At 42.3% G+C, this 24,050-nt stretch overlaps 1 protein-coding gene across 2 annotated transcripts in view; it reads right to left on the bottom strand.

Moving 5' to 3' along the window:
- The window catches only part of LOC145403013 (uncharacterized), a 763,478-nt gene that overhangs the window by 622,855 nt on the left and 116,573 nt on the right, over nt 1-24,050 (bottom strand). For both annotated transcript variants that reach the window (XR_013897919.1, XM_080274842.1), the window contains exon 6: nt 4,818-4,958. Coding sequence is in view for 1 of the 2 variants with exons in the window: in XM_080274842.1 (XP_080130968.1) it covers nt 4,818-4,958 (141 nt within the window). In the remaining variant the exon portion in view is untranslated. The remainder of the gene's footprint in view (nt 1-4,817; nt 4,959-24,050) is intronic.

The raw sequence follows: 24,050 nt of genomic DNA, 5'->3' as shown, positions 1-24,050 counted from the left end.
CAGGCTGTGTTACAAAAGAAGAAAGCATATAATGAATGGATGAGAAATAGGGGCGTGTTAAGAAGGTGAGAGATGGAAGAGAGTTATATGTAGAAAGGAAGAGAGAGATGAAAAGTTTAGGAAGAGACAATAAGAAGTGAGTGGATGAGGAATTTGGAAGAAACTTGAGTATAAAGTGGAGGGACTGTAAGAAAATGTTCTGGAAAGAGGTAAAGAGAGTTAGACAGGGTGGCAGTGAAGTTAGTGGTGGAGTGAAAGATACAGTAAAAACGTTAGATTACTAGTGGAGGAGGGAGAAAAGAGAGCAGATGGAGAGAACACTTTAACCCCTACACACCGGGGGTTTTCTGATGTTGCACGCTCCTCCCTACGGGGGATATCCTTGACGGAAAAAATACCCTTACTTGAAACCATAATATCTGCCAAACTTTAAGAGGTATAGGAAAAAATAAAGACACATAAAAATCATCAACTCTTCCTCTTTCAAATGAAAGTATGCCCACGTCTCCAGGTGGTCCCGTTGATGAGTAAGGATAAGTTAAGTTCAAAGGGTGGTGGGAAGACATTTGCGCCTGTACACGTGAACAGGCGTTGCTCTGCGCCCAAAATTGTGATGGTTATACACGTCAGCCAGCAGTTAGGGGTTATGGAATTGTTGAATATAGAGAATGCATGTATATGTGGCTGGGGACTTGCTGGGAGAAGGAGGGAGGTTAGAAGACAGGAAGAAATCAGTAGGATGGAAGTTGTGGAAGCAATGAAGAAACATAAAATGGGGAAAGCCCCAGGAATTGATGGAGTACATGGTGAAAAGCTGAAGCATGGGGGAGAGATAGTAGTAGAATGGATGTGGAAGATGTGCAGATTGGCCTGTGAGGAAGGTAGAGTCCCGGAGGATTGGAAGTCAGGTATAATTATTCCCATGTACAAAGGGAAAGGAGAAAAAGAAGCGTGTGGTAATCAGAGTAGCATTTGTCTTCTTAGTGTAATAGGAAAAGTACATGGTAGGATACAAGAGTTAGGGAAACAACAGAGGAATTAGTTGGAGAAGAACAGGGAGGCTTTGGGAAGGGAAGAGGTTGTGTAGATCAAATATTCATTCTTAGATCTTTAGTGGAAAAGTTTTTAGAGAAGGGAAAGAAGTTGTATGTGGTCTTCATGGATTTGGAGAAAGCATATGACAGGGTGGATAGTCAAGGATTGTGGAAAGTATTAAGAATATATGGAGTAGATGGGAAGTTGTTGAATGCTGTGAAGAGTATGTTTGAGGGTGTTAAGGCTTCAGTATGTGTGGATAGTAAACTGAGTGAATTTTTCTATTTCAAGGTTGGGTTGAAACAGGGATGTGTCATGTCTAAATGGTTGTTCAATCTGTACATGGATGGGGTTGTAAAAGAGATACAAGGTAGGGTAGTGGATGTTGAAGTGGCCCTAGTGAGAGAGGGGAGTGTTTGGAAACTCCCTGTACTGTTGTTTCCAGATGATACTGTGTTGTTAAATGAAGACAAAATGGAGCTGCAAGGCTTGGTGTATGAGTGTGGGAGAATATATATGAAACGGAATCTAAATGTGCATGTAGGGAAGAGTAAAATTATGGTCTTCGAGAGAAATGAAGTCAGTGAATGTGCAGTGAGGTTGGAAGAGGAGGAAACGGAAAATGTGAGTACGTTGATGTAGTTGGATAGTATGATGAGTAATGATGGAAATTTGGAAGGTGAAGCAGTTGAAAGGGTACGACAGGGAAGAGAGGTTCCTGGTTCCTTGAAAGCAGTAAGAAAAAACAGGGAAGTGGGCATGGAAGTGATAACGTTAATACATGACAGTATCGTGATACCAACTCTGACGTATGGAAGTGAAGCTTGGACGTTGTTGGATGGAAACAAGTAAAGAGTGAGAGCGGTGGAAGTGAGTTATTAAGGGGAGCCTGTGGAGTCACATGGAGAGACAGACTGACAAATAAGGATGCAAAGGAGGGTTGTGGTGTGGATGTGGATGTTATAGGAAGCGTTAGGAGAAACACACTGAGGTGGTTTGGCCATGTGGAGAAGATAGAGGGTAAGAGACTGACGAGGAGAGTGTATGTGAGTGAGGTGGAGGGGGAGAGAGGGAGGGGAAGGCCAAGGATGAGATGGAGGGATGAAGTGAAGAGGTATATGAGAGATGGGAGTGTGAGTTGGGAGCAGGGCAGTGAAATGGCAGGGGACAGGGCGACGTGGAGGCGATTAGTTTGTAGCCACCCCGTAAGGGATTGAGGCGTCTGTCAATAGATAGATAGACAGATAAATGTAATCAGGAGAGAAGTTACAACAAGAAAGCTGGATTATCTGTGAGATTTATAAAGCAACAACAGATCTATGCACTTCACTGGAAAGCTTACGAAAAAATTAAATGTGTTGCTTAACCCCTAATCGCTAGATAATGTCTATACACGTCACAATCGGGATGCTACGTGGCCACCAGGTAGTGGCTAAACACGCAAGTGTCTTCCTGCCACCATTTGTACAGGTCGCCATTTCATCTCGGCACCAAAGGGTAGGGAAGGAGTCCCTCCACTGTACACAGACGAGTCTCAGTCTGTCCTATGCTCTTGCCAGGTGTACAACGACGTCTTCAGGTTCCTGTTTGTCGGATTCCGTCTGCTCCACCTGTAGCCAACTGCATCATCCACCCCTGCCAAGCCACTTTCCAAGGAAACTAGAAAAGGGCTCAGTGATAGTGCCATAAGGCATGCCTTTGATGCAACTGTGTCTAGTTTACATAGTAGTGGAGAACCTATCACGATGAGCCATACTCCGTTGAGAGCAAGTTGAGGGCAAAGCCGTTGAGAGCAAAGCCGTACTCGGTGCCAAGGGCAGTCGCACGAACACGTCCTGCTTTCGCGCTGAAAACTAGTTCTCTTCCTCACGTCATTACTCATCAACGCAACGACCTGAAGACTTGGGGATACTTTATTCACAACAGCAAGAGTTGGTGAGTAGTATGGTGAGCAATATGGTGGGTAATATGTTTTCTTATTTCTCAAGGTCATTTTATTTAGCTCAAGGTAGAGCTTCCAAGGAAGAGCGGGTGACTCAGAACCTTCATTAATCCCCTAACTACTGTGATGATCTTAGGTTCCTTAACTTACAAAAACTTTCGGCGCATCCTACATAATTATGTGCTTAAAAAACAGCAAAACAAGAACGAAAAACGCTTACTAAATCAAATTGAGATACAGGAATGACTGTGCCACAGACTTTCTAAACAAGGTCGGCTTAGGCAAAAATAATTATAATCCCTTTTTTTTCTTTTTTACTCCAGTACGTGTCACTATGGTGCACCATAAGTGCATCCGAAAACTGTCTTCACATGTGTAATTATTAACAAACCATACAATACAAAAAAATTATACCAAAAATAAAATGAAATATGAAAGTATAGGGATGCGATTCCATGACTTTCTACTACTTGATATTGTGTAGATGGTTTTAGGAGCACTGCCATCCCCACTACAATCGTTGTATATACATAAGATCCCCACTAAATACTCTCTCCCTCTGATCGTTTTCATTCTTTTCACAAGCATCCTGCTGTTTTTATCCTTCAGGCTCTTTCATCTTCTCATCAAATATTTCCTCTTCCCGGCATACAATTTTACCTTCCATTTCCACACATCCACATTAATTTTCATCATCTTTCTATGGAGTGTTTTAAAATTACCTTCTTTCCTTTGGCAGTTCGTTTCACCCTCTCATTCCACTACGGTGTTTCTATCATCTTTTACCTCTCCTAACCCCACACACCACGTCAGTGCTGCACACATGTTTCTCCCACTCATTCCACCACGTTACTGCTTTCTTCTCTTACGTTCTCTAATCCCACACACCACCTCAGTGCTGCACACGTTTCTCACACCTTCCACTTCTGCCATCTGCTCCAGATCATATCTACACAGTCTCGCGTCCATCTCTCATACGATCCATCCTCTTTTCCACCTCCTGCAGCCTTATGACTGCACTTACCGCCTTTTAAAGTCACAAATTGGATAGTAAACCAGTCCCTGACTGATCCCATGACACTATGGAGATGCTACATTGTTACTGGCGTAGTCATGTTCACCTGAAACAAGTACCCAGTGATCTACAGGTTGGTTACCTTTATAAAGCAGCCCACCATAAACTTTTGGGGGTATTGGTAAGGAACTGAGGGACTTGTGTATAACTGGGCAGCGCACCTGTCCGCCTATATCTGTACCACTGCATGAAGGCACACGCTCCAGCACCAGTTAAAAGGAAAAAAAAAACTGCTTGTTATTCTAACCACCCTCATCCGTTGATTGTTTATATTGTTGCGACGTCCATTATATGGAGATGGGGGATGAAGTGAATACAGCATATTCTGGCTGGCAGCCGAATTCTGTGTATCGTTCGAAGTTTTGTAGCAACTTTTCCTTAGCGATTTATTTTCCACAACACACATTCCCTTTCTCTTGTTTGCTCTTTATGTGCTATATCCATCAATAACGTACAAAGCGATATTAAGGTTTAATGTGAAGAAGATGTATTATGAATTCTACAAAACCACTCAGAGTACGACCCATATCCTTACCCTTAGGCTGCCTCCTCACTGCCTGTATTGCTGTCGTGGAAGACTTCGTGCTGCCTTTCCGTGACAGCACACATTGTATATTAAACGTTTATATTATCTTGTGTGCTACTTATACCTTCCTATTATTGACATATTTTTCATTACCAATGTACGAGAGGATATTACCAGGTGTCGCCAGAATTCCCAAGTAAAAAAACAATACGTTAAGAAATGTGAGAAAATGTTCTTACGGTAACACTCTCCATGGTAGGCGAACTCGATGCATGGGTAGCGGCACTGAGCATTAGCCAGGGTGCAGTTGTTGGGGTAGGTCACGCCATCGCTGCCACACACGGGTTTGTACTCCTTGGTGCACACCTTAGTACACTCCTCTTGCAGGTCAGGTGAAAAAAATATGAATTACATTGAAAATATTGCCTGCATTAGCTGAGAAATAATAGCTGAAGTGAAAAATTTCTTTGAATTAATTTGCACTATCTTACAGAAATACAAAATCGTGTGTTAGAAATCAGAATGGTATTTAGGTTGATACTGTACTAAAGAATTTTACTTAAGCATTTTGTAATTTCCATTATATATATTTTCCCAATACCATCCTGTGACAAAACAACACGCCGTTTTCATCAAACAAGAAACATCAAGAGGTCATAACTTGGACTACTTAGTGCAAGAAGAGTACATACAGTATATATATATATATATATATATATATATATATATATATATATATATATATATATATACGTGTATATATATATATATATATATATATATATATATATATATATATATATATATATATATATATATATAATTGTCCGCTTTTCATAAAAGTAAATTTCGAAAAAGGAAGATTAACACCTACATACACCCACCGCCAAATTCATCACCATCATCACCACCATCAAAGAGTCTTCGCAGCATCTTCTTCACTGATACTGGGCCTCCGACGTACGGTTTCGTCAACAGAGTGATTTGGGTAAAAGGGTGCTAGTACAGTGGCATGAACTTATTCTGCCAATGCCATCATGTCTTTAAGCATTAATGGATCTCATTTTATACATGCGTGTCCTGAACTACTTCAAATACGGTACTCAGGACATTTCTTCTAAAAAAATATGAACTCATTGGGCCTAGGCAAGTACAGTGACTTCATATCACAGTAATACACTGTCGTACTGACGTTGTCATTGCTATGGTGTTCATCCTGTTTTTATCTCTTTTTAGATCTACCGAAACACCTACAACTCTTATATATACAGTGGTAGAACACAGCATCAAAACTCTTATTTAGGAGACGATTTAATCGACAATGAATCTAGGCACATAGTTCGAAAGCTTTAAAAAATAAAAGTAATAGGTGTTAACTAAGTGACTTTCTTATAAAAAGGAAGAAAAAGTAAAGATGTCACCATAATATTGCGGAATAAAGCCAAACAGCACAAAGTTCAGCGTTTAAAGTCTAAACTGTTTTTATGGATAATTAGAACGAAAAACAATCTATGAGCATTGCTGGAAAGCTTATGAGGACGCAAAAGATGTTAGTAAAAGGAGTTTCCTCAATATTCGAAATCATATTTGAAAAAAAAAAAAAAAACGCCAAATTCATTACCAAACCCGTACTACAGCGAATCTACACACATTGCTGGAAAACGTGTGAATAGCAACACGTGGTACTTGCATGACGTGTGTGTGTGTGTGTGTGTGTGTGTGTGTATATATATATATATATATATATATATATATATATATGAAAAAAGGAACGAAACTGAGCACGGAAATTAACTGGGTTGCACCCGAAATTACTAAATGTTATCCTGGTGCGAACCTGGTTTCCCTGGATTCTTCTAAACAAGAAGGAACACACAAAACACACTTCTGATACACCCTAATGGTACATGGTGGACACAGAAACTCAAAGTGGCGATACCAAAGGTTTATTATAATTGTAACTCTTTAGGTACAACCCTGGCACATTCAGCCTGAGAAAGAAACTCTGAGGGAAGTTGTCAATCTGCTATATGCGGTCTCAGTTTGTGGGCCTGAAACAACCTCTCCTTCATGTGCACGAGAAAGGACGCCGCAAAGTCTACACACCATAAAAAGTGGGAGACATGAGAGGGGAGTTTACGTCTGTACTGTAGGGTGTTCTTAAAAGTGTATGAGGATGACAAAAGGCCTAAAAGTAGAGACTACGACTCTTGTTCTGGAAGTGAAGAACTTGATATCTAGTTCTCCATAAGGACCTGGAGGACAGATGCTAGCATGTATTGCTCCCAAAGTGGGCACACAGGGAGGTTAGAAGGGACCCAAGAGATTCGGGACAACAAGGTTATACATTGGTGTCGCTGAGATCCATTTTCCAGGTATAGGCGGGAGATGACTAAGGAGGCGTGGAAGGGGGAGGACGGGGAGAGAGGTCACCTCTAGGATCAGGGTGTCTTGCAGCAGTCGGTCCAGGCCTTGGATACATCGTGGCTTCTCCATGGATGAGCTGCATTGGTCCAGTTCACATGTTGAAGAGGGACTTCGTGCATTCTTAGTCGAACTGCATCAAGCCAGTTCACTAGGTAAGGAGGGACTTCGTGGCTTCTGAGCTGAATCATGTGGAGCCAGTTCCTAGATTTCTCTGGAGCTATAGGTGACGAGGGACATCGTGGCTTCTTTGGGGCTGTACTGTGTTGAGCCAGTTCAGGATGGACGTTGCATCAAGCCAACATCAATGGTTTGCGTTGAGCCAAATCGAAGTCAGAGAAGCAATGAGTCTTCTCTTTAGTACCGCATGGAGGCCATACTGGAATGAAAAGTTCTGGCCATTTGCAGTACTTGGGGCTCTAGCTGTGACAGTGGGAGGGCTGCAGCTTTGCGGACAGGGGCGGCAAATGGTGGCGGGTGTGTGATCTCCATGCCCCTCTTGCTCGGATGCTTTTATGGTAGCTATCTTGGTGGTGGGGCAAGGCTGTCTCCTGTCTCGTCGGTGATGGCTTTCTGTGGTAGTAGCTGGAGCAGGGGCTCTGGTAGGTGGCCTTGTCCTGGGCATTTTACTACCTTGATCGTTTTTAAGGCCACATTCCTGTGGCAGGAGGTTGAATGTTTTCGCCTCATTGGTGACCATTGTTGGTGTGAGGTTCTTCAGGGTGTAGTATCAGACTCTAAGTCATTCGTCAGGTTTCCTTTTTGGGTCTCTGACGAGGATGAGGGAGCGTGGTTAGGGGTAAGTTGCTAGTAAGCACAGTAGGTGTTGAGGCCCCTGGACTCTCTTCTTGTGTCTTGTGTTGGAGACCCAGAAATTGTAGGAGATGAACATGGTGGTGTGGGTTGGGTGTGGTTGGAGAGAGGAGATGGCGGTGATGGCCGTGGCTGCAATAGTGACTGAGAGGCAAATGGTGACCTTTGACCTGGGGTTAAGGCTTGAAGTCGCCTGTTGTGGACATGGAGATAGCAGTGGGATGGATGTTGGCCAGTATGGGCATAGGCAGGGTGGAAATTTTGCTTGTTAGTGACCTTTTTTTTTTTTTTCTTTTTTCCTAAGTTGTGGGGTGAGTTTGATTTGTGGTTGTGTTTGGAGAGGAGGCGAGGGGTGGGGTGACAGGTTTTAACCCCTACACCGCGGGCTTGTTTACCAATGACTTGCGTGTGCCGCGGTGTTATTTGGGCTCCGACAGACTCTCAAAAAATATTTGCCAAAAATCAGTTATTAGTCCTAGAATAATAAAATTACATATGCTTATGGCACATACCTTCAGCTTTCTCCTGGAATGATTGTTGAGCCTTCGTCGGTTACCGTAGGACTTGTGGAGACCTCTGAAGTAGGGTAACGAAGTCTCCACTTTACACTTCCTGACAACCCGTAATATGATTACCACAGCCAGATACAAACACTATAAACACTATTCTACAATTTTCAAGTAGTTTGGGATCCATACTAAAAAAAAAAACACTGTGAAAGCAATGGAAATTACGAGCGCGTCTGATCGTCGCACTGGCACTAGTTCGCTCTTGGTACTCTGTCATTTATTATTCATAAAACCCCTCACACTTTATATTTCTATTACTATATAACACTTATATATATCTAGTCTTTATCCATAAGTTTCCTTCAGTAGTATTAGTTTATTGTCACTGTAGGGATTCAATTTCTTTCAGTAAAATACGTAGCATTCACTTTCTCGTCCTGTATACTGGCATTGAGAGTGAATGTCACTTTCATCTTCACTCTCATAACTCATAGCATTCAGACATGCTAGAGTGAAACTTTCACTTTCATTACTCCTAGGGTATATACTCGTATTCTTATAATACTACTCATTTACATTTCTATTTACGTTCCCTATTTTATGTACGTTATTTACATTTCTATTTTAATTACACTGTGTTGTGCACTGTCACTTGAAATAACTTATAAAACTATTTTCCATTGTTCACGTATATTTACATTCATTACTTTCACTTGCTGTTTACACATTATTTACACATTATTTACAATTCCACTTGCACTGTTTTACTCAATAGAAAGATCGTAGTCACTCTTTTATCAATTGTCAGCCCTTTACCTCTTTCCACACGAGGTTTAGTAGGGGGTAAAGGTCACAGGGCCATTTGCATGGGGGTGAAAAAGGCCTTGAAGTCAGCAAGAAGAAACATACGTACTCTCGCTTCGGAAGATGAGAGTGAACTGATAACGGAGGACCAGCGTGGAGGCCTGCTAGGGGTTATTCAGAGTTACCAATATTACTTCTTGAAACAGCTAAGTCTAGCATTGATATGATTGGCAGGAAATCTAGACAATACATTATAAATTTGGTAGTTCCAGGTGAATGTAAATATCACTTAGGCTTCTCCCTTCCCTCCTTACATGTATATTTATTACGAAAATAGATTAGAGGCCTACTTAGGAGATATATATTCAGAGCTACCAATGTTATATCTTGAAACAGCTTTGTCTAGCACTGATATGATTGGCAGGAAATCTAGACAATACATTATAAATTAGGTAGTTCCAGGTGAATGTAAATATCACTTAGGCTTCTCCCTTCCCTCCTTACATGTATATTTATTACGAAAATAGATTATACGGCATATTTCAAGGGGAAAAAAACAGTGAAAATTAGCGAACGAGTGCACTTGAGGTGTTGTCAGGTGATAATTAGCCAATTCCAGGTGTATGGCACTCTCACTTACCTTATTTCTTTCTTGTATATATTATTTGGTATAAGAATAGGACATAGGGCTTATTTCAATGGATGAAATCAGTGAAAAATTCCAGGGAAGATTTACTTAGCATAGCACGGCCGGGCAGGCGAGAGGATAGGGTAATGGAGGGAGGGTAGGGAGGGGAGTCAAGAACGGGGAGAAATGGCTAAATTGTCAACAATGGATGGGAGTACAGATGAGATTAGGAGTGCTGACTAGTGTTGGACATTGGCAGTACTGATAGATGATACAAGCCCCCACTTGGAAGCCCGGGTGAATTCAAAATAACACAGAATCACAAAAGCGACGCCTCGCGGTATGATCCCTTGCTCCCAAGCATCACGAAAGTGACGCCCCGCGGTTAAGGGGTTAATGATAGTGGGGGGCTATATCAAGTGGCCTTGATTGGCAGCCTGATCTGGTGAAGATGGAAATGCAGCTTCTGCTGGACAGGTGCGTTGAGGAGGAGGAGGGACTGGTTGATGATTTAGGTCTTGCAGATGATGGATATGAGGTTGGGCAAGGTTGTCGTGATGGTTGTGGTAAGGGTGAAGGTTTGTTGGGGGTATGAGATGAATGAGAAGGGGTATATGAAAATGTGTGGGATGGCTGGGTGGCTGATGGTCAGGATGGCGAATCTGAGTGTGCGGTGTAGAATGAAAGGGGGAGGTGAGGATGAGGGTTGCTAGTCAGAGGACTGTGGGGGTGGATGAGTTGGGTGATGAAGATGAGGGTAAGGCCTGAGGAGATGAGGATGGCTGTCTTGTTGCGGTATTTGGTGGTGATGGAAGAGGAGAGAAGTTCAATGGTGGGGTGGGGAAGACAGGACAATGAATTTTTGGATAGCTGAACAACTGGGGATGTGGGCAAGAAGGGGTGAAGGAGGACAGAATTGGGGTTTCCTTGGTTTTGGTGTTGGTTTTGTCAGTTTCGAGGGGGTTATATCGATGGACACTTCGGTTGTAGCATACGTTGGTGGAGACCATGAAAATGAATAACAACCTTGTAACAATTCGGCACAAGGGTGATTTTGAAAGGACTTAAAAACTTTGTCCAAAGTTTGTGGTCTAGGGGCAGTCTAGCATAGACTTTATCAGCCGCCGCAGACACCCATTGAGTTGAGGTAGGAGATCTTCATTTTCTTCATTGATAACTATGCTGTTGAAGTCAAGGACGCTCTTGTTGGGTATATACATGATATGGGAAGTGGGTAAAGATGCAGAAAGGGTGTGTGCGTGTCCATGCCAGTCATTTCCCGCCAAATTTGAAAATTCGCATGGTGACGCCGGTTGCAATTGGAGACATACACTTATGGCTCTGGCACTGTCCACAGACGTAGACACCGCCGTACATGTACAGTTCTGGCACTCGGCAGGTTAAAAACCTGAAGTAGTTTTTGCTGGCCAAAGTGGATTCTGTTGTTGGAGTGTGGATGGACTATAACATCTTCAAAATTGGTGGGGCTGATGATGATGTGGCCTGAGGATGTATATAGGTGGTCCCCTATACGTTCTAACTTTCTGAATGTGTTGGGTGGCAGCCATTTGGGTTTTTCTTTAGTTTCCTACTGATGCAGTAAGGTTCTCTGTGAAGTGCTGAGCCGTGTTTTCTGTGTTTTGATGAGTGATTTCAGGGGGAGCCTCGAGAAGGCATCTTCATTGGTATGCAGTTTGGCAGTGCAGTATGTGATCTCAAAGTTGAATTCTTTGAGGGTTTTTCACCATCAGACTAAGCAAGTGTCAGTTTTTTGCAATCTCTACATCCATTGCAGGGACTGGTGGTCTGTGATGATCGTAAGCGAGGGCCGCAAGATGTAGGCCCAGAAATGCCTGAGAGCCCATACCACTCCAAGGCATTCACGTTTTGTTGCTGCTAATTTGCTTTGGAAGGGTTTAAGGTCCTGCTGGCGCAAGCGATGATATACTCTTTTCCCTCCCCGACGTTGGTGCAGACGGCGTCTTTTCCAGCCAGGGAGATGTCTGTATACAACCAAAAAGGTTATATATAGTCAGAGAAGGCAACTTTTGATGCTCTAGTGAGTTATTCGAAGCCCTTGATTCTAGGGGCAGTTCAACAGAAGATTTAATCTTGTTTTGTCATGTCATGGAGTGGGTTGGCAATAGTGCTGAAGATCTTGAAAAGTGTCGGTAATATGAGGCCAGGCCTAGGAAGGCACGGACCCCTTTTTTTGTCAGCAGGTGGGGTCAGCTCTGCAATGTGGGGGTAGTGGGTGGTGAGGGAGGGTGGGGGTTAAGGGTGGGGGGTTGTGCATGGGTGTGGTGAGAGAAGTCGTGTGAGGGTTGGGGAGTGGTGAAGGGATGACCGCATATGTGGACACCCTTCTTTCTGGGCCTCGGACCTTCAGAGAGCATATGCAGACACCCATCTTTTAGGGGTTAATGTAGCACGGCACTGGCCCTAGACGCTGGGGATGCTCCTTTCATGTTCTTCCAAACACAATAACATCATCCAGGTAGGTTAAACGAGTTTTCCAGTTTAGCACTCGTAGCCCTGAGTCCACTAACTTGAAGAATGTGGCTGGTTCATTGTAAAGACCAGACAGGAGGATGCTGAACTCATAAAGTCATCCTCCACTGGTGGAGAAGGCTGTTTTCTTTCCATGTTCTTCTTGAATGAGTACTTGCCAGTAGCCTGATAGAATGTCCAAAGTGGAGAACTATCAGGCACAGTACAGTGAGTCCTAGGAGTTGTTGATTTGAGGTAGGGAGGAGGCATTTTTGATGGTCATGTCATTGAGTTGTCGGTAGTCGATGCAAAATCTTGTGGATTCGTCTTTCTTTCTCACCAGAGCTATGAGGAAAGACCATGGGCTGGTAGTGGGCGTCACGTTTGCTGCACTCAGCATGTCATGAACTCTGTGGTCTTCTTCTTGGTACTGCAACGGATTTTTTCTGCATGACGGCTGGTGTATGGGGGGTCCCATGTTTGTATCTGGTTTTGTAGTATCTCGGTCTCGCCTATATTTCCTCCACGCAAGGCAAAGATGTCATGGTAGAGAAGGAGCAGCTGCTCCAAGTTTTGTTGGTGTTGTGGTGACAGATGTACGAGAATCTGATGTAGGGGGGGGGCACTGGTAGAACTTGGGGGTTCAAGTGGGGTATCAAAGGTTTCCAACACTCCCATGACTAGGCCTTTGGGAAGCATGAAGGGTCCATCGGACACATTGGCGATCCTGATGGCACTGAGGTGAGGAGGAACTATTTCCATGGAGATGAGGCAACTGATGGTGAAGGTTTGCTTCATCTGCGTGGCGAACAGCAATAGGTGCTGGGCAGGGGTCCCCAGTGGCACCCAGGCTTGATGGTGGGGTTGGATGGTGGTTGTCTTCTTGTGTGCGGTCTGCATGACTGTGTGCAAACCGGCAGTGGGGTTGTGTGTCCCGAACCGGAGGCACCACTGATGGCAATCGATGATGGCCCCCAGCTTTTGTAACAAATCCAACCTGAAATAGCCATCATAAGTCATACACTTTAAGTCAGAGATGAAGAACGAGTGGTTGGTATACACTGACTGCTCTGGGTGGTAACCACGAGAGGGAAAGTTCACCTTTCAGGGTCAGTGATTCGATTCTTGCCCCATTCAGGCCAGTGGGCAAGGGTTGAAGGGATTTAAAGATTGTCAAATTTTTCTTGTAAAACCACGTGTACAGGCAAGGATGCACAGCACCCGTAACCATTAGGAGCCTCACACAGACTCCATGGAGTCTAATCTTCTTGTAGACAGGCATTTTGAACTTGGTGCTAGCTGCTCCTGCCAGGACCTGAGCCGATGGTAAGAAGAATCTAAAAATCCAGCCCAGGTCCAGAGGACCTGGTTTCTTCCATCTCATCGTCTACATAATTATCGGTAGACTTTGCAACAACCTCTTCCTTGGTATCCAGTCCTGTGTCAACTACCCTGGAGTCACTGTTGGTGACATGATGCAGGAAGGGATGGGGCTTCTGTGGTGAAGTTCGGTGGTTGGACATGTTGTGCCGAGCTTTAACCTGCCCATGCATATAGTGCAGGGTGCAGGAAGCACTGCAGGCCTTGATCTTCCATGGGTCAATCAAGATTAGGTTGTCATTCTATGTCTGTTTTTCTTGAGGAGACGGGGATACTCTGGGATAGAATGAGTGGCTTTGACTCCACCAATCTTCCATCTTCTGGCATGGTTGGGTGGGGACAGGATACACAGCCCCAGTTTGCTTCTGTTTGCCTGCATGTGCCGCCAGGAGCAGCCAGATTGTAATGGCGTCCCAGTCGAATCTCTGAGTATCGTAGATCGTGAAGTGTTCCTGGACGACACTAGGTAGGATTTGTATGAGGTGCACGAACATACTGCATGTTGATTGCGTTGTTTTTCAGTCAACTGGGCGTAGGCAGACATAGTAAAGTTTCTGAAGTATGCTAATGTTGCGTCTGGATATCCCTAGAATTTTACGTAATTTAACTTTGAGTGTGTGATGTCTGAACAGAGGAAGAGTTTTACGGCGTGGGCCACTACTTTACTGAACTCTGTCCAAGTTAGATTCACACTGATTATCCCTGCTACCACGGAAACCGACTTGCCTAGATGAGCAATACCGCGATTTTCTGTGCATTCTTTTAGTAAACCGAATCCAATACAGGCTTGACCATATCCTATCAGAGTGACGGAAGTGGAATCAACATCACACCAGCAAGCACAGCTTTCGCTTCATCTTCTGTTTCAACCTTGGCCATCACCATTAATTCAGACATTGATGTAATGACTGCTATCACCTCCTCCAGTGCCCTAACCTTGACTACCAATGCTGCCCAAGCCCCCACCATCACCATCCTTGGGTAACATCTACCAGCACCCTACCCCCACCACCACTTCCCCCACCCCCGTCACGGCATCTGAGGATTACACCAGCACTTTGTCACGCCAAGAAAAATCTCATTCTGCTACTGACCAAGTTACAACTAAAGCAAGCACATAATTATGCAGGCAAGATGACTCTCCGCCCTGGAGACACTCGTAAATAATTCCATTGTCCTTTAATGATGTCTTTATTCTAATTCCCTCTTATCTTATTTTGTCTCAATTCCAATTAACCTCAATGATATTTACTCACATTTATGACAATATTATTCCATTCCATGTATTAAATGATAATGAGATTCAGTGTCATTTGTGGTCCAATGAGTTTTCTATCTCAGATTTGCATAACATACGATTTTCCATGGTCAATAATGATAGTGATAACACTGATAAAGATTATGATTCGGATTCTATTTTTAACCTTTAAACGTCTGTTCCTGAATCTCAGTACTATTTTTGTGAGTCGGGCGGGCTCTCATATGAACCACACGTCCAAGGTTCCTTATTATCGGTCTTATTTATGAATATTCCAAGTATTCCATCCAACCATAACAACTTTTCAGTGCAAGATATTGACTGCATGAATATAAAATTTGATATAATGGGTTTCTCCGAAACCAGATTAGATCATCATCTATCATAACTGTATGATATATGAAACTACGCTGTACTGTATATTCTCAATGTAGGAACACAAGTGATGGTTGACTGTGTAAGTACTGTTCGTCTGTAGCTCAATGAATACCACTCACCTACCTCAGGTTTTGGTCACCGAGTCTTGTCTTCAGTGTGTCAGTGTCGGTCTGGATGGTAATAATGGTAAAATATTTGTTGTTTGGTTTTTATTGCCCTCCCAATGGTAATATACAGGAGTTTCTGTCATAAATGTATAATGTTTTCATGTATATTAACCTGCCCCATCCCGTCGACGTATGGGTATGTTGCAACGATTGGCATTTGCCAGTCCCTGCGACGTACCGGTACGTCATGCAATTGCAAGGTCCCTAATTTGCACAATTTTCAATTTTCCTGCGTGATTTTTCGTATGTATACACAGGACACCTTCCTGTATTCCTCTACAAGATGCCAAGCAGGGACAATGCCTTACACCGCATAACCTCCCCCCTCCCCCCCTCATGCCATTGTCTCGGCAATTCACCTGTTACCAGTGACCTGGCCAATAAAGACATTCAGGGCTAGAGTGATTCCCCAATCGATGACAATGTGGAGGACAAGGTTTACATAGCATTAGAGGAAGAAAGAGTCAGAAATGATGATCAGGTAATGTGGGAAAAAAAAAGTCATGAATGGTGATGAGTCAGTGAGTGAAACAATGCTTATAATGCCTATATTACTGTTTGAAAACCAATATACTCTTGTACTACATATAAATTCGTACCAAGACAATAAATAAATACCGTTTATGAGTGGATAAAATAGTTACCCTCCCATAGAACTCGTTTTCTTTGGTGCCAGCATGTTAGAAAACCCAGCCAGGTAAGGAGGAACTCCTACCTGGATTGAGTATTTTAAACCTCAGGTGAGCGATTTCTCTCTGAATTTTCGATGTTTCTCACCAAAAGCGGAGGTTTTAGCCAAAAAATTTTTTTTTGAAAATACCTCGGGACTGGGGGATGTCGGAGGTGTGGAAAACCTCGGGACGTGATGGGTTAAAAAAATAATTTTAAACATATATATTTTATGGGTGTTTGGAATTTAGATCTCTATCTATCTATCTGTCTATTGCCAGATGGCTCAATCCTGTACAGGGTAGCCACAAACAAATCGCCTCCACGTCGCCCTGTCCCCCGCCATTTCACTGTCCTGCCCCCAACTCACACCCCCCTCTCTCACATACCTCTCCACCCCAACCCTCCATCTTATCCTCAGCCTCTCCCTCTCTTTCCCCCCCTCCACCTCACTCACATACACTCTCCTCGTCAGTCTCTCACCCTCCATCCTCTCCATATGGCCAAACCACCTCAGTTTGTTCCTCCTAATGCTTCCTATCACAACCACATCCACACCACAGCGCTCCTTTATATCCTCATTTGTCAGCCTGTCTCTCCATGTGACTCCACAGGCTCCTCTTAAATAACTCATTTCCACTGCACTCGCTCTTGACTTGTGTCCTTCCAACAACGTCCAAGCTTCACTTCCATACGTTAGAGTTGGTATCACAATACTGTCATGTATTAAATTTTTCACTTCCATGCTCACTTCCCTGTTTCTTATCACTGCTTTCAAGGAACCAGCAACCTTTCTTCCTTGTTGTACCCTTTCAAGCACTTCACCCTCCAAACTTCCATCCTTACTCATCACACTACCCAAGTACTTAAACATACTCACATTTTCCATTTCCTCACCATCCAACCTCACTGTACATTCACTGACTTCACCTCTCTCACAGACTATCACTTTACTCTTCCCTGCAGTCACCTTTAGATTCCGTTTCTTACACACTCTCCCAAACTCATCCACCAAGCCTTGCAGCTCCCCTTCGTCTTCACTCAACAACAGTATCATCTGCAAATAACAGTGCAGGGAGTTTCCAAACACTACCCTCTCTCACTTGAGTCACTCCAACTTCCACTGGCCTACCTTGTACCTCTTTTATTACCCCATCCATGTACAGATTGAACAGCCATGGAGACATGACATGTCCCTGTTTCAACCCAACCTTCAAAGAGAAAAATTCACTCAGTTCACCATCCACACGTACTGCAGCCTTAGCACCATCATACATACTCTTCACAGCATTCAACAACGACCCATCTACTCTATTTATTCTTAATACTTTCCTCAATTCTTGTCTATCCATCCTGTCATATGCTTTCTTCAAATCCATGAAAGCCACATACAACTTCTTTCGATTCTCTAGAAACTTTTCCATTAAAGATCTAAGAATGAATATCTGATCTACACAACCTCTCCCCTTCCTAAAGCCTCCCTGTTCTTCTCCAACTAATTCTTCTGTTCTTTCCCTAACTTTGTCAATAAGTATCCTACCATACACTTTTCCTATTACACTAATAAGACAAATGCCCCTATGATTACCACACACTTCTTTTTCCCCTTTTCCTTTGTACAAGGGAATAATTATACCTGACTTCCAATCCTCTGGGACTCTACCTTCCTCCCAGGCCAATCTGCACATCTTCCACACCCATTCTACTACTATCATGACTGCATGATCTCTTAAAGAATAATATTCATATGCCTACAACTGCATTCATGTTTTCCCACAATAAGCAGACCAACACGCATTTATCAGAATTCTGCAACAATTTTAGATAATATATGGATTATCCAGATTATGTATAAAAATCTAACTATATAATGTACTCTTCTATCAGTGACCACTTTCCTGTTTCTCGCAATTCAAGGTTTCAACTGGACGTACTCAACAACAAATGCATAAGGTCCACAAAAGGTTAGTTTCCATGCGAAGTAAAGATAAATTTTTAAACTTCCTTAATTCCACAAAGTGGGATGATCTTTTTTCCCAGACCTGTCCTAATATTGCATACGATTGTTTCTATCAGAAATTTAACGACATATTTGACCTAACATTTCCAGAAACAACGTTTGCCCTAAAAAGGGATCAGTTGGATAAGCCTTACATTACAGTATGTCAGGAATTAGAGCCTCGATCTGCGAGAATAGGTTGGCAAGACTTGCTGGTAAATGGCCTATTACATATGATGCTCATTATGAAACATACCGCAATAAGTTAACTACAATTATCCAACATGCAAGGAAGCAATATTTTAATAATAAACTTAACAACGAACAAGGAAACCCCAACAGCACGTGGAAGGTTTTGAATGAAATTTTGTGTAGGAAAAACAAATGCATCCACATTAGTTCTGACATGAATACTGATAACATCTCGAACATTAGTAATGCATTCCATCAACATTTTGTAAACACTGGGAGGTCACTATCACAAGGTGTTCGTCAGGGAGGGACAAGTTTCACCAAGTATCTACCTCCGCCACCAGACTTCATCACTTTGGTTACCCCCTGTAACTCTACAAGAAATGCTAGGTATTATTAGTAATTTGAAATATACTGCCTCGAGTTATGATGAAATTCCTGTTTCTATAGTTAAATAATGGATCATTAAACAATGAAATTGAGGAGAGGATTAGACAGGCTTGGCGAACTGTTGGAATGTTGAAATCTGTTTGGAATAATAATATGCTTTCGGTACATACTAAAGTGAACATTTCCTTGGGGGAAGCAGCCTAGGTATATAGATAGATAGATAGATGGTTAGACCAGTTTTAATTTACGGGCATGAGTCATGGTACAGTACAATTGCAACAGATCGGAAAGTATTAGGATTTGAGAATAAAATACTGAGAAGGATTCTTGGGGTAAAGTGGCAAGACAGAGTTACAAATGCAAGAATAAGGGATATTACGAGAGTGGAACCAGTTAATGAATATGTGAGACTGTCTCGCTGGACGTGGCTGAGGCACACATACAGAAAAGAAGGTAGTTTAATACAGGATGTGCCAGAGTGGACTGCTAGAGGAAGAAGAGGTAGAGGTAGGCCGAGGGAAACCTGGTTGAGGACAATGAAAAAAGAAGCAGGAGAGGAGTGTTGGTGGGACCTGAAGGAGATGGCAAGAGACAAATATTAGTGGAGAGAGTTCATTGAGGCCCTATGCATCCCGTGGGGTGCCACAGGAAATGATTGATTGATTGATAGTTAAATCTTCCTCTCAAATAATTAGCCCTAGTCCATATTATCTTTTAAAACTGGTGTTTTCCCTGACGCTTTGAAAATTGCTCGTTTACTCCAGTTTACAAAGCTGGTAAAAAGGAAGACTTTAACAGTTATAGACCTACATCAGTCCTGCCTGTAATAACTAATCTATCTGAGAGAGCTACATGTTCGAGACTTGTCCCGTTCCTTCTTGGTAATAATCGTATTAATCCTCAGCAGCATGGTTTTCTTCAGAATAAATCAACAGAAGAGGCTTTAGTCATTTTTATGAATATAATCAATGAATCATTGGAAAGAAAAGAACACGCTGTTGGGGTTTTTATAGATTTTGCTAACGCTTTTGATTCGTTAGATCATGATATACTACTTGATAAACTGAAATATAATGGGGCAATAGGTATTCTCCTTAAACTGTTTTCTTCCTACTTAAGTAACAGGAAACAATTTGTCGTTTATAACCAAGAATGTTTCAGTTGCTTAAATATCTCAGCAGAAGTTCCTCAAGGGTCAATCTTGGGCCCTTTGCTATTTTTACTTTATATTAACGATCTTGTCAATGCCAGTGACAAATTAAAATATTTTACGTATGCTGATGATGCAAATATTTTAATGTCTCATGAAAATGTACACAGCTTGTTTAGTATGTTAAATAATGAACTTGAAAAATTAAATAATTAGATTATTGCAAATAAATTGGTGCTGAACATATCCAAGACTCACTATATTCACTTTTATAGAACGACTACAGCTGAAACCTTACAACAGTTAGTAATTGGAGGTCATAATATAAGCAAACAATTAACGACTAAATTCCTGGGTGTCAACAGTGACTATAAATTAAAATGGAAAGAACATAAACTGGGGGTAAACAGTCAGACTGCCAAAACATATGGTATATTGTATAAAACACGTGAAATGCTTACCTCCTCTGCACTTCGAAGTGTGTACCATTCCTTTGTATATCCATATCTTATATATGGTATTGTTGTATGGGGTGGTGCGAGTCAAGCTTGTAAAAATCCCTTGGTTGTAATGCAGAAACGGATAGTAAGAACTATTTCTTATTTTTAAAAAATATGATTCAACTAGTAATGCATTTAACCCATAACTGCCCATTTTTTTTTTTTTTTTCTGAGAGGCTTAGATTTTTCTATGTTTCTAGCCTTAGTATGAAGTAAATAATTTGCCAAAGGACTTTGTTAAATTCTAAATATCATAGTAAGCACAGAATAAGGTGTGACATATATGTCACACTAGGCAAATACAAGTACATTTCTAGTTATACTGGAAAATAGTACGTGTTGCTATGTAAACATGTTTATTTGTATTTATACAAGTTATATATTACAATTTCTCATTTTTCTGCAATACTTTGAACTATGACAAAAAAAAAAAAAAAAAAAAAATACAAATTACAAAAATTTGCCACCAAAATATTCTGTTTACTTGGTGTGAAAGAGAAGTGTGCAAGGTATGCAGAGTCCTACATTACATTTACCACACTTACTTGGTGTGAAAGAGAAGGTTGCAAGGTATGCAGAGTCCTACATTACATTTACTACACTGACTAGATGGAGTAGCAACCGTGGCTCAATGGGCTAGAGCGCTCCGCTCTGACCAAAGGGTCAGAGGATCGAATCCACCCAAGGGTCATTAGTAGACATCAAGAAAGTCACCCGGTCATAAAATGCTACACACGCAAATCCAAAAGTCCTCTACCCAAGGGCAACGCCTTAGCCCTTCGGGGATACCAGGCATAAAACCAGAACACACACTGACTAGATGGAACTTTTTGACATCCATCACCTGCACATCATCGTCTTTTCTTTCCTGGTGTTTCTATAAGGTAATGTTCTATTCCATCATAACGAGTATCCTCCATCACACGTTTATCATCTTTTCCTGAGTAAGACCGAGGCCTTCCTTTACTTTTGGGGGCTTACCATACCGAGTAAGGTAGGTTTCAACAATTTGTTCCTTGAATTCACACCGTTTCAGGTTGCCCCCAGACTTCTTATGCAACAACCAAGCATTCTGTACAGTCACATCAATCAACCATGTAAATATGCACCACCACCGCTTTCTTCCTCGAAGCGCTATTCGATACTTGTTCACATTTTGGTCTTGCCTGTCAGTTCCTCCCATGTGCTGATTGTATTCTTGGATGATCTTTGGGCAGTCAACTTCTATATTCTTTTTCTCTTTCTGGCAATATCTTTTCACTTTACTTGAAGAATTACTTGTGTGAATTGTCGAAGCTATTGTCACGACTGAATTATCCATCCATCTACATACAGCAATGTTGTTTCCCATGTAAACAAAATATTCGGTGCTTCCTCTCTTCTATTTCTTCATCATTTGTACAGACTTCAAAGGGCAACTCTTACATCTGTTTTCTCTTATTGTTCCTGTACCCCCATATTTCTGTTTTGAAGTACCTTCAGCAGTGGAAAAGAAGTGAAGAGATTATCAAAGTAAAAGTTATAAGGAAGATCTCTCTTATCTTCTGGCAGTGAGTCAATAATGGTTAGTAACAAGCTAGAGACTATAAATCCAATCACATAAAGTACATGTGTAAAGTGAGGATGGAAGAAATCTCTATCTCTATCTATTGCCAGACGCCTCAATCCCGTTTGGGGTGGCCACAAACAAATCGCCTCCAAGTCGCCCTGTCCCCCGCCATTTCACTCCCCTGCTCCCAACTCACACCCCCCTCTCTCATATACCTCTCCACCCCATCTCTCCATCTCATCCTCGGCCTCCCCCTCCCTCTTTCCCCCTCCACCTCACTCAGATACACTCTCTTCGTCAGTCTTTCACCCTCCATCCTCTCCACATGGCCAAACCACCTCAGTGTGTTCCTCATAACGCTTCCTATCACATCCACATCAACACCACAACGCTCCTTTATATCCTCATTCGTCAGCCTGTCTCTCCATGTGACTCCACAGGCTCCTCTTAAATAACTCATTTCCACTGCTCTCACTCTTGACTTGTGTCCTTCCAACAACGTCCAAGCTTCACTTCCGTACGTTAGAGTTGGTATCACAATACTGTCATGTAGTAACTTTTTCACTTCCATGCTCACTTCCCTGTTTCTTATCACTGCTTTCAAAGAACCAGCAACCTTTCTTCCCTGCTGTACTCTTTCAAGCACTTCACCCTCCAAACCTCCATCCTTACTCATCACACTACCCAAGTACTTAAACGTACTCACATTTTCCAATTCCTCACCATCCAACCTCGCTGTACATTCACTGACTTCACCTCTCTCAAAGACCATCACTTTACTCTTCCCTACATTCACCTTTAGATTCCGTTTCTTACACACTCTCTCAAACTCATCCACCCAGCCTTGCAGCTCCCCTTCGTCCTCAGTCAACAACACAGTATCATCTGCAAACAACAGTACAGGGAGTTTCCAAACACTATCCTTTCTCACCAGGGCCACTCCAACATCCACTACCCTACCTTGTACCTCTTTTATTACCCCATCCATGTACAGATTGAACAACCATGGAGACATGACACATCCCTGTTTCAACCCAACTTTCAAAGAGAAAAATTCACTTAGTTCACCATCCACACGCACTGCAGCCTTCGCACCATCGTACATACTCTTCACAGCATTCAACAACTTCCCATCCACTCCATATATTCTTAACACTTTCCACAATCCTAGTCTATCCACCCTGCGAGTATAAATAGCTTGGGAATGGCTGGGAAAAGGAGGGAGGTGAGAAGACAGGAAGAAATCAGTAGGATAGAAGTTGTGGAAGGAATGAAGAAAGTCAAATTGGGGAAAGCCTCAGGAATTGATGGAGTGTGTGGTGATATGCTGAAGTATGGGGAGAGATAGTAGTAGAATGGATGTGGAAGATGTGCAGATTGGCCTGGGAGGAAGGTAGAGTCCCAGAGGATTGGAAGTCAGGTATAATTATTCCCTTGTACAAAGGAAAAGGGGAAAAAGAAGTATGTGGTAATTATAGTGGCATTTGTCTTCTTAGTGTAATAGGAAAAGTATATGGTAGGATACTTATTGAAAGTTAGGGAAAGTACAGAGGAATTAGTTGGAGAAAAACAGGGAGGTTTTAGGAAGGGAAGAGGTTGTGTAGATCAAATATTAATTCTTAGATCTTTAGTGGGAAAGTTTCTAGAGAAGGGAAGGAAGTGGTATGTGGCTTTCATAAATTTGGAGAAAGCCTATGACAGGGTGGATAGACAAGGATTGTGGAAAGTATTATGAATATATGGAGTAGATGGGAAGTTGTTGAATGCTGTGAAGAGTATGTATGATGGTGCTAAGCCTGCAGTGCATGTGGATGGTGAAATGAGTGAATTTTTCTCTTTGAAGGTTGGGTTGAAACAGGGATGTCATGTCTCCATGGTTGTTCAATCTGTACATGGATGGGGTAATAAAAGAGGTACAAGGTAGGGTAGTGGATGCTGGAGTGGCCCTGGTGAGAGAGGGTAGTGTTTGGAAACTCCCTGTACTGTTGTTTGCAGAGGATACTCTATTGTTGAGTGAAGATGAAGGGGAGCTGCAAGGCTTGGTGGATGAGTTTGGGAGAGTGTGTAAGAAACGGAATCTAAAGGTGAATGCAGGGAAGAGTAAAGTGATGGTCTTTGAAAGAGGTCTATCTATCTATCTATCTATTGCCAGACGCCTCAATCCCGTTTGGG

Source organism: Coenobita brevimanus, chromosome 60 (assembly GCF_032717465.1).
Source record: "Coenobita brevimanus isolate Jiangsu-jjx chromosome 60, ASM3271746v2, whole genome shotgun sequence".
NCBI classification, from domain to species: Eukaryota; Metazoa; Arthropoda; class Malacostraca; order Decapoda; family Coenobitidae; genus Coenobita; species Coenobita brevimanus.
Note: the sequence above shows the minus strand (reverse complement) of the source record. Positions and strands in the feature narration are given on the sequence as shown.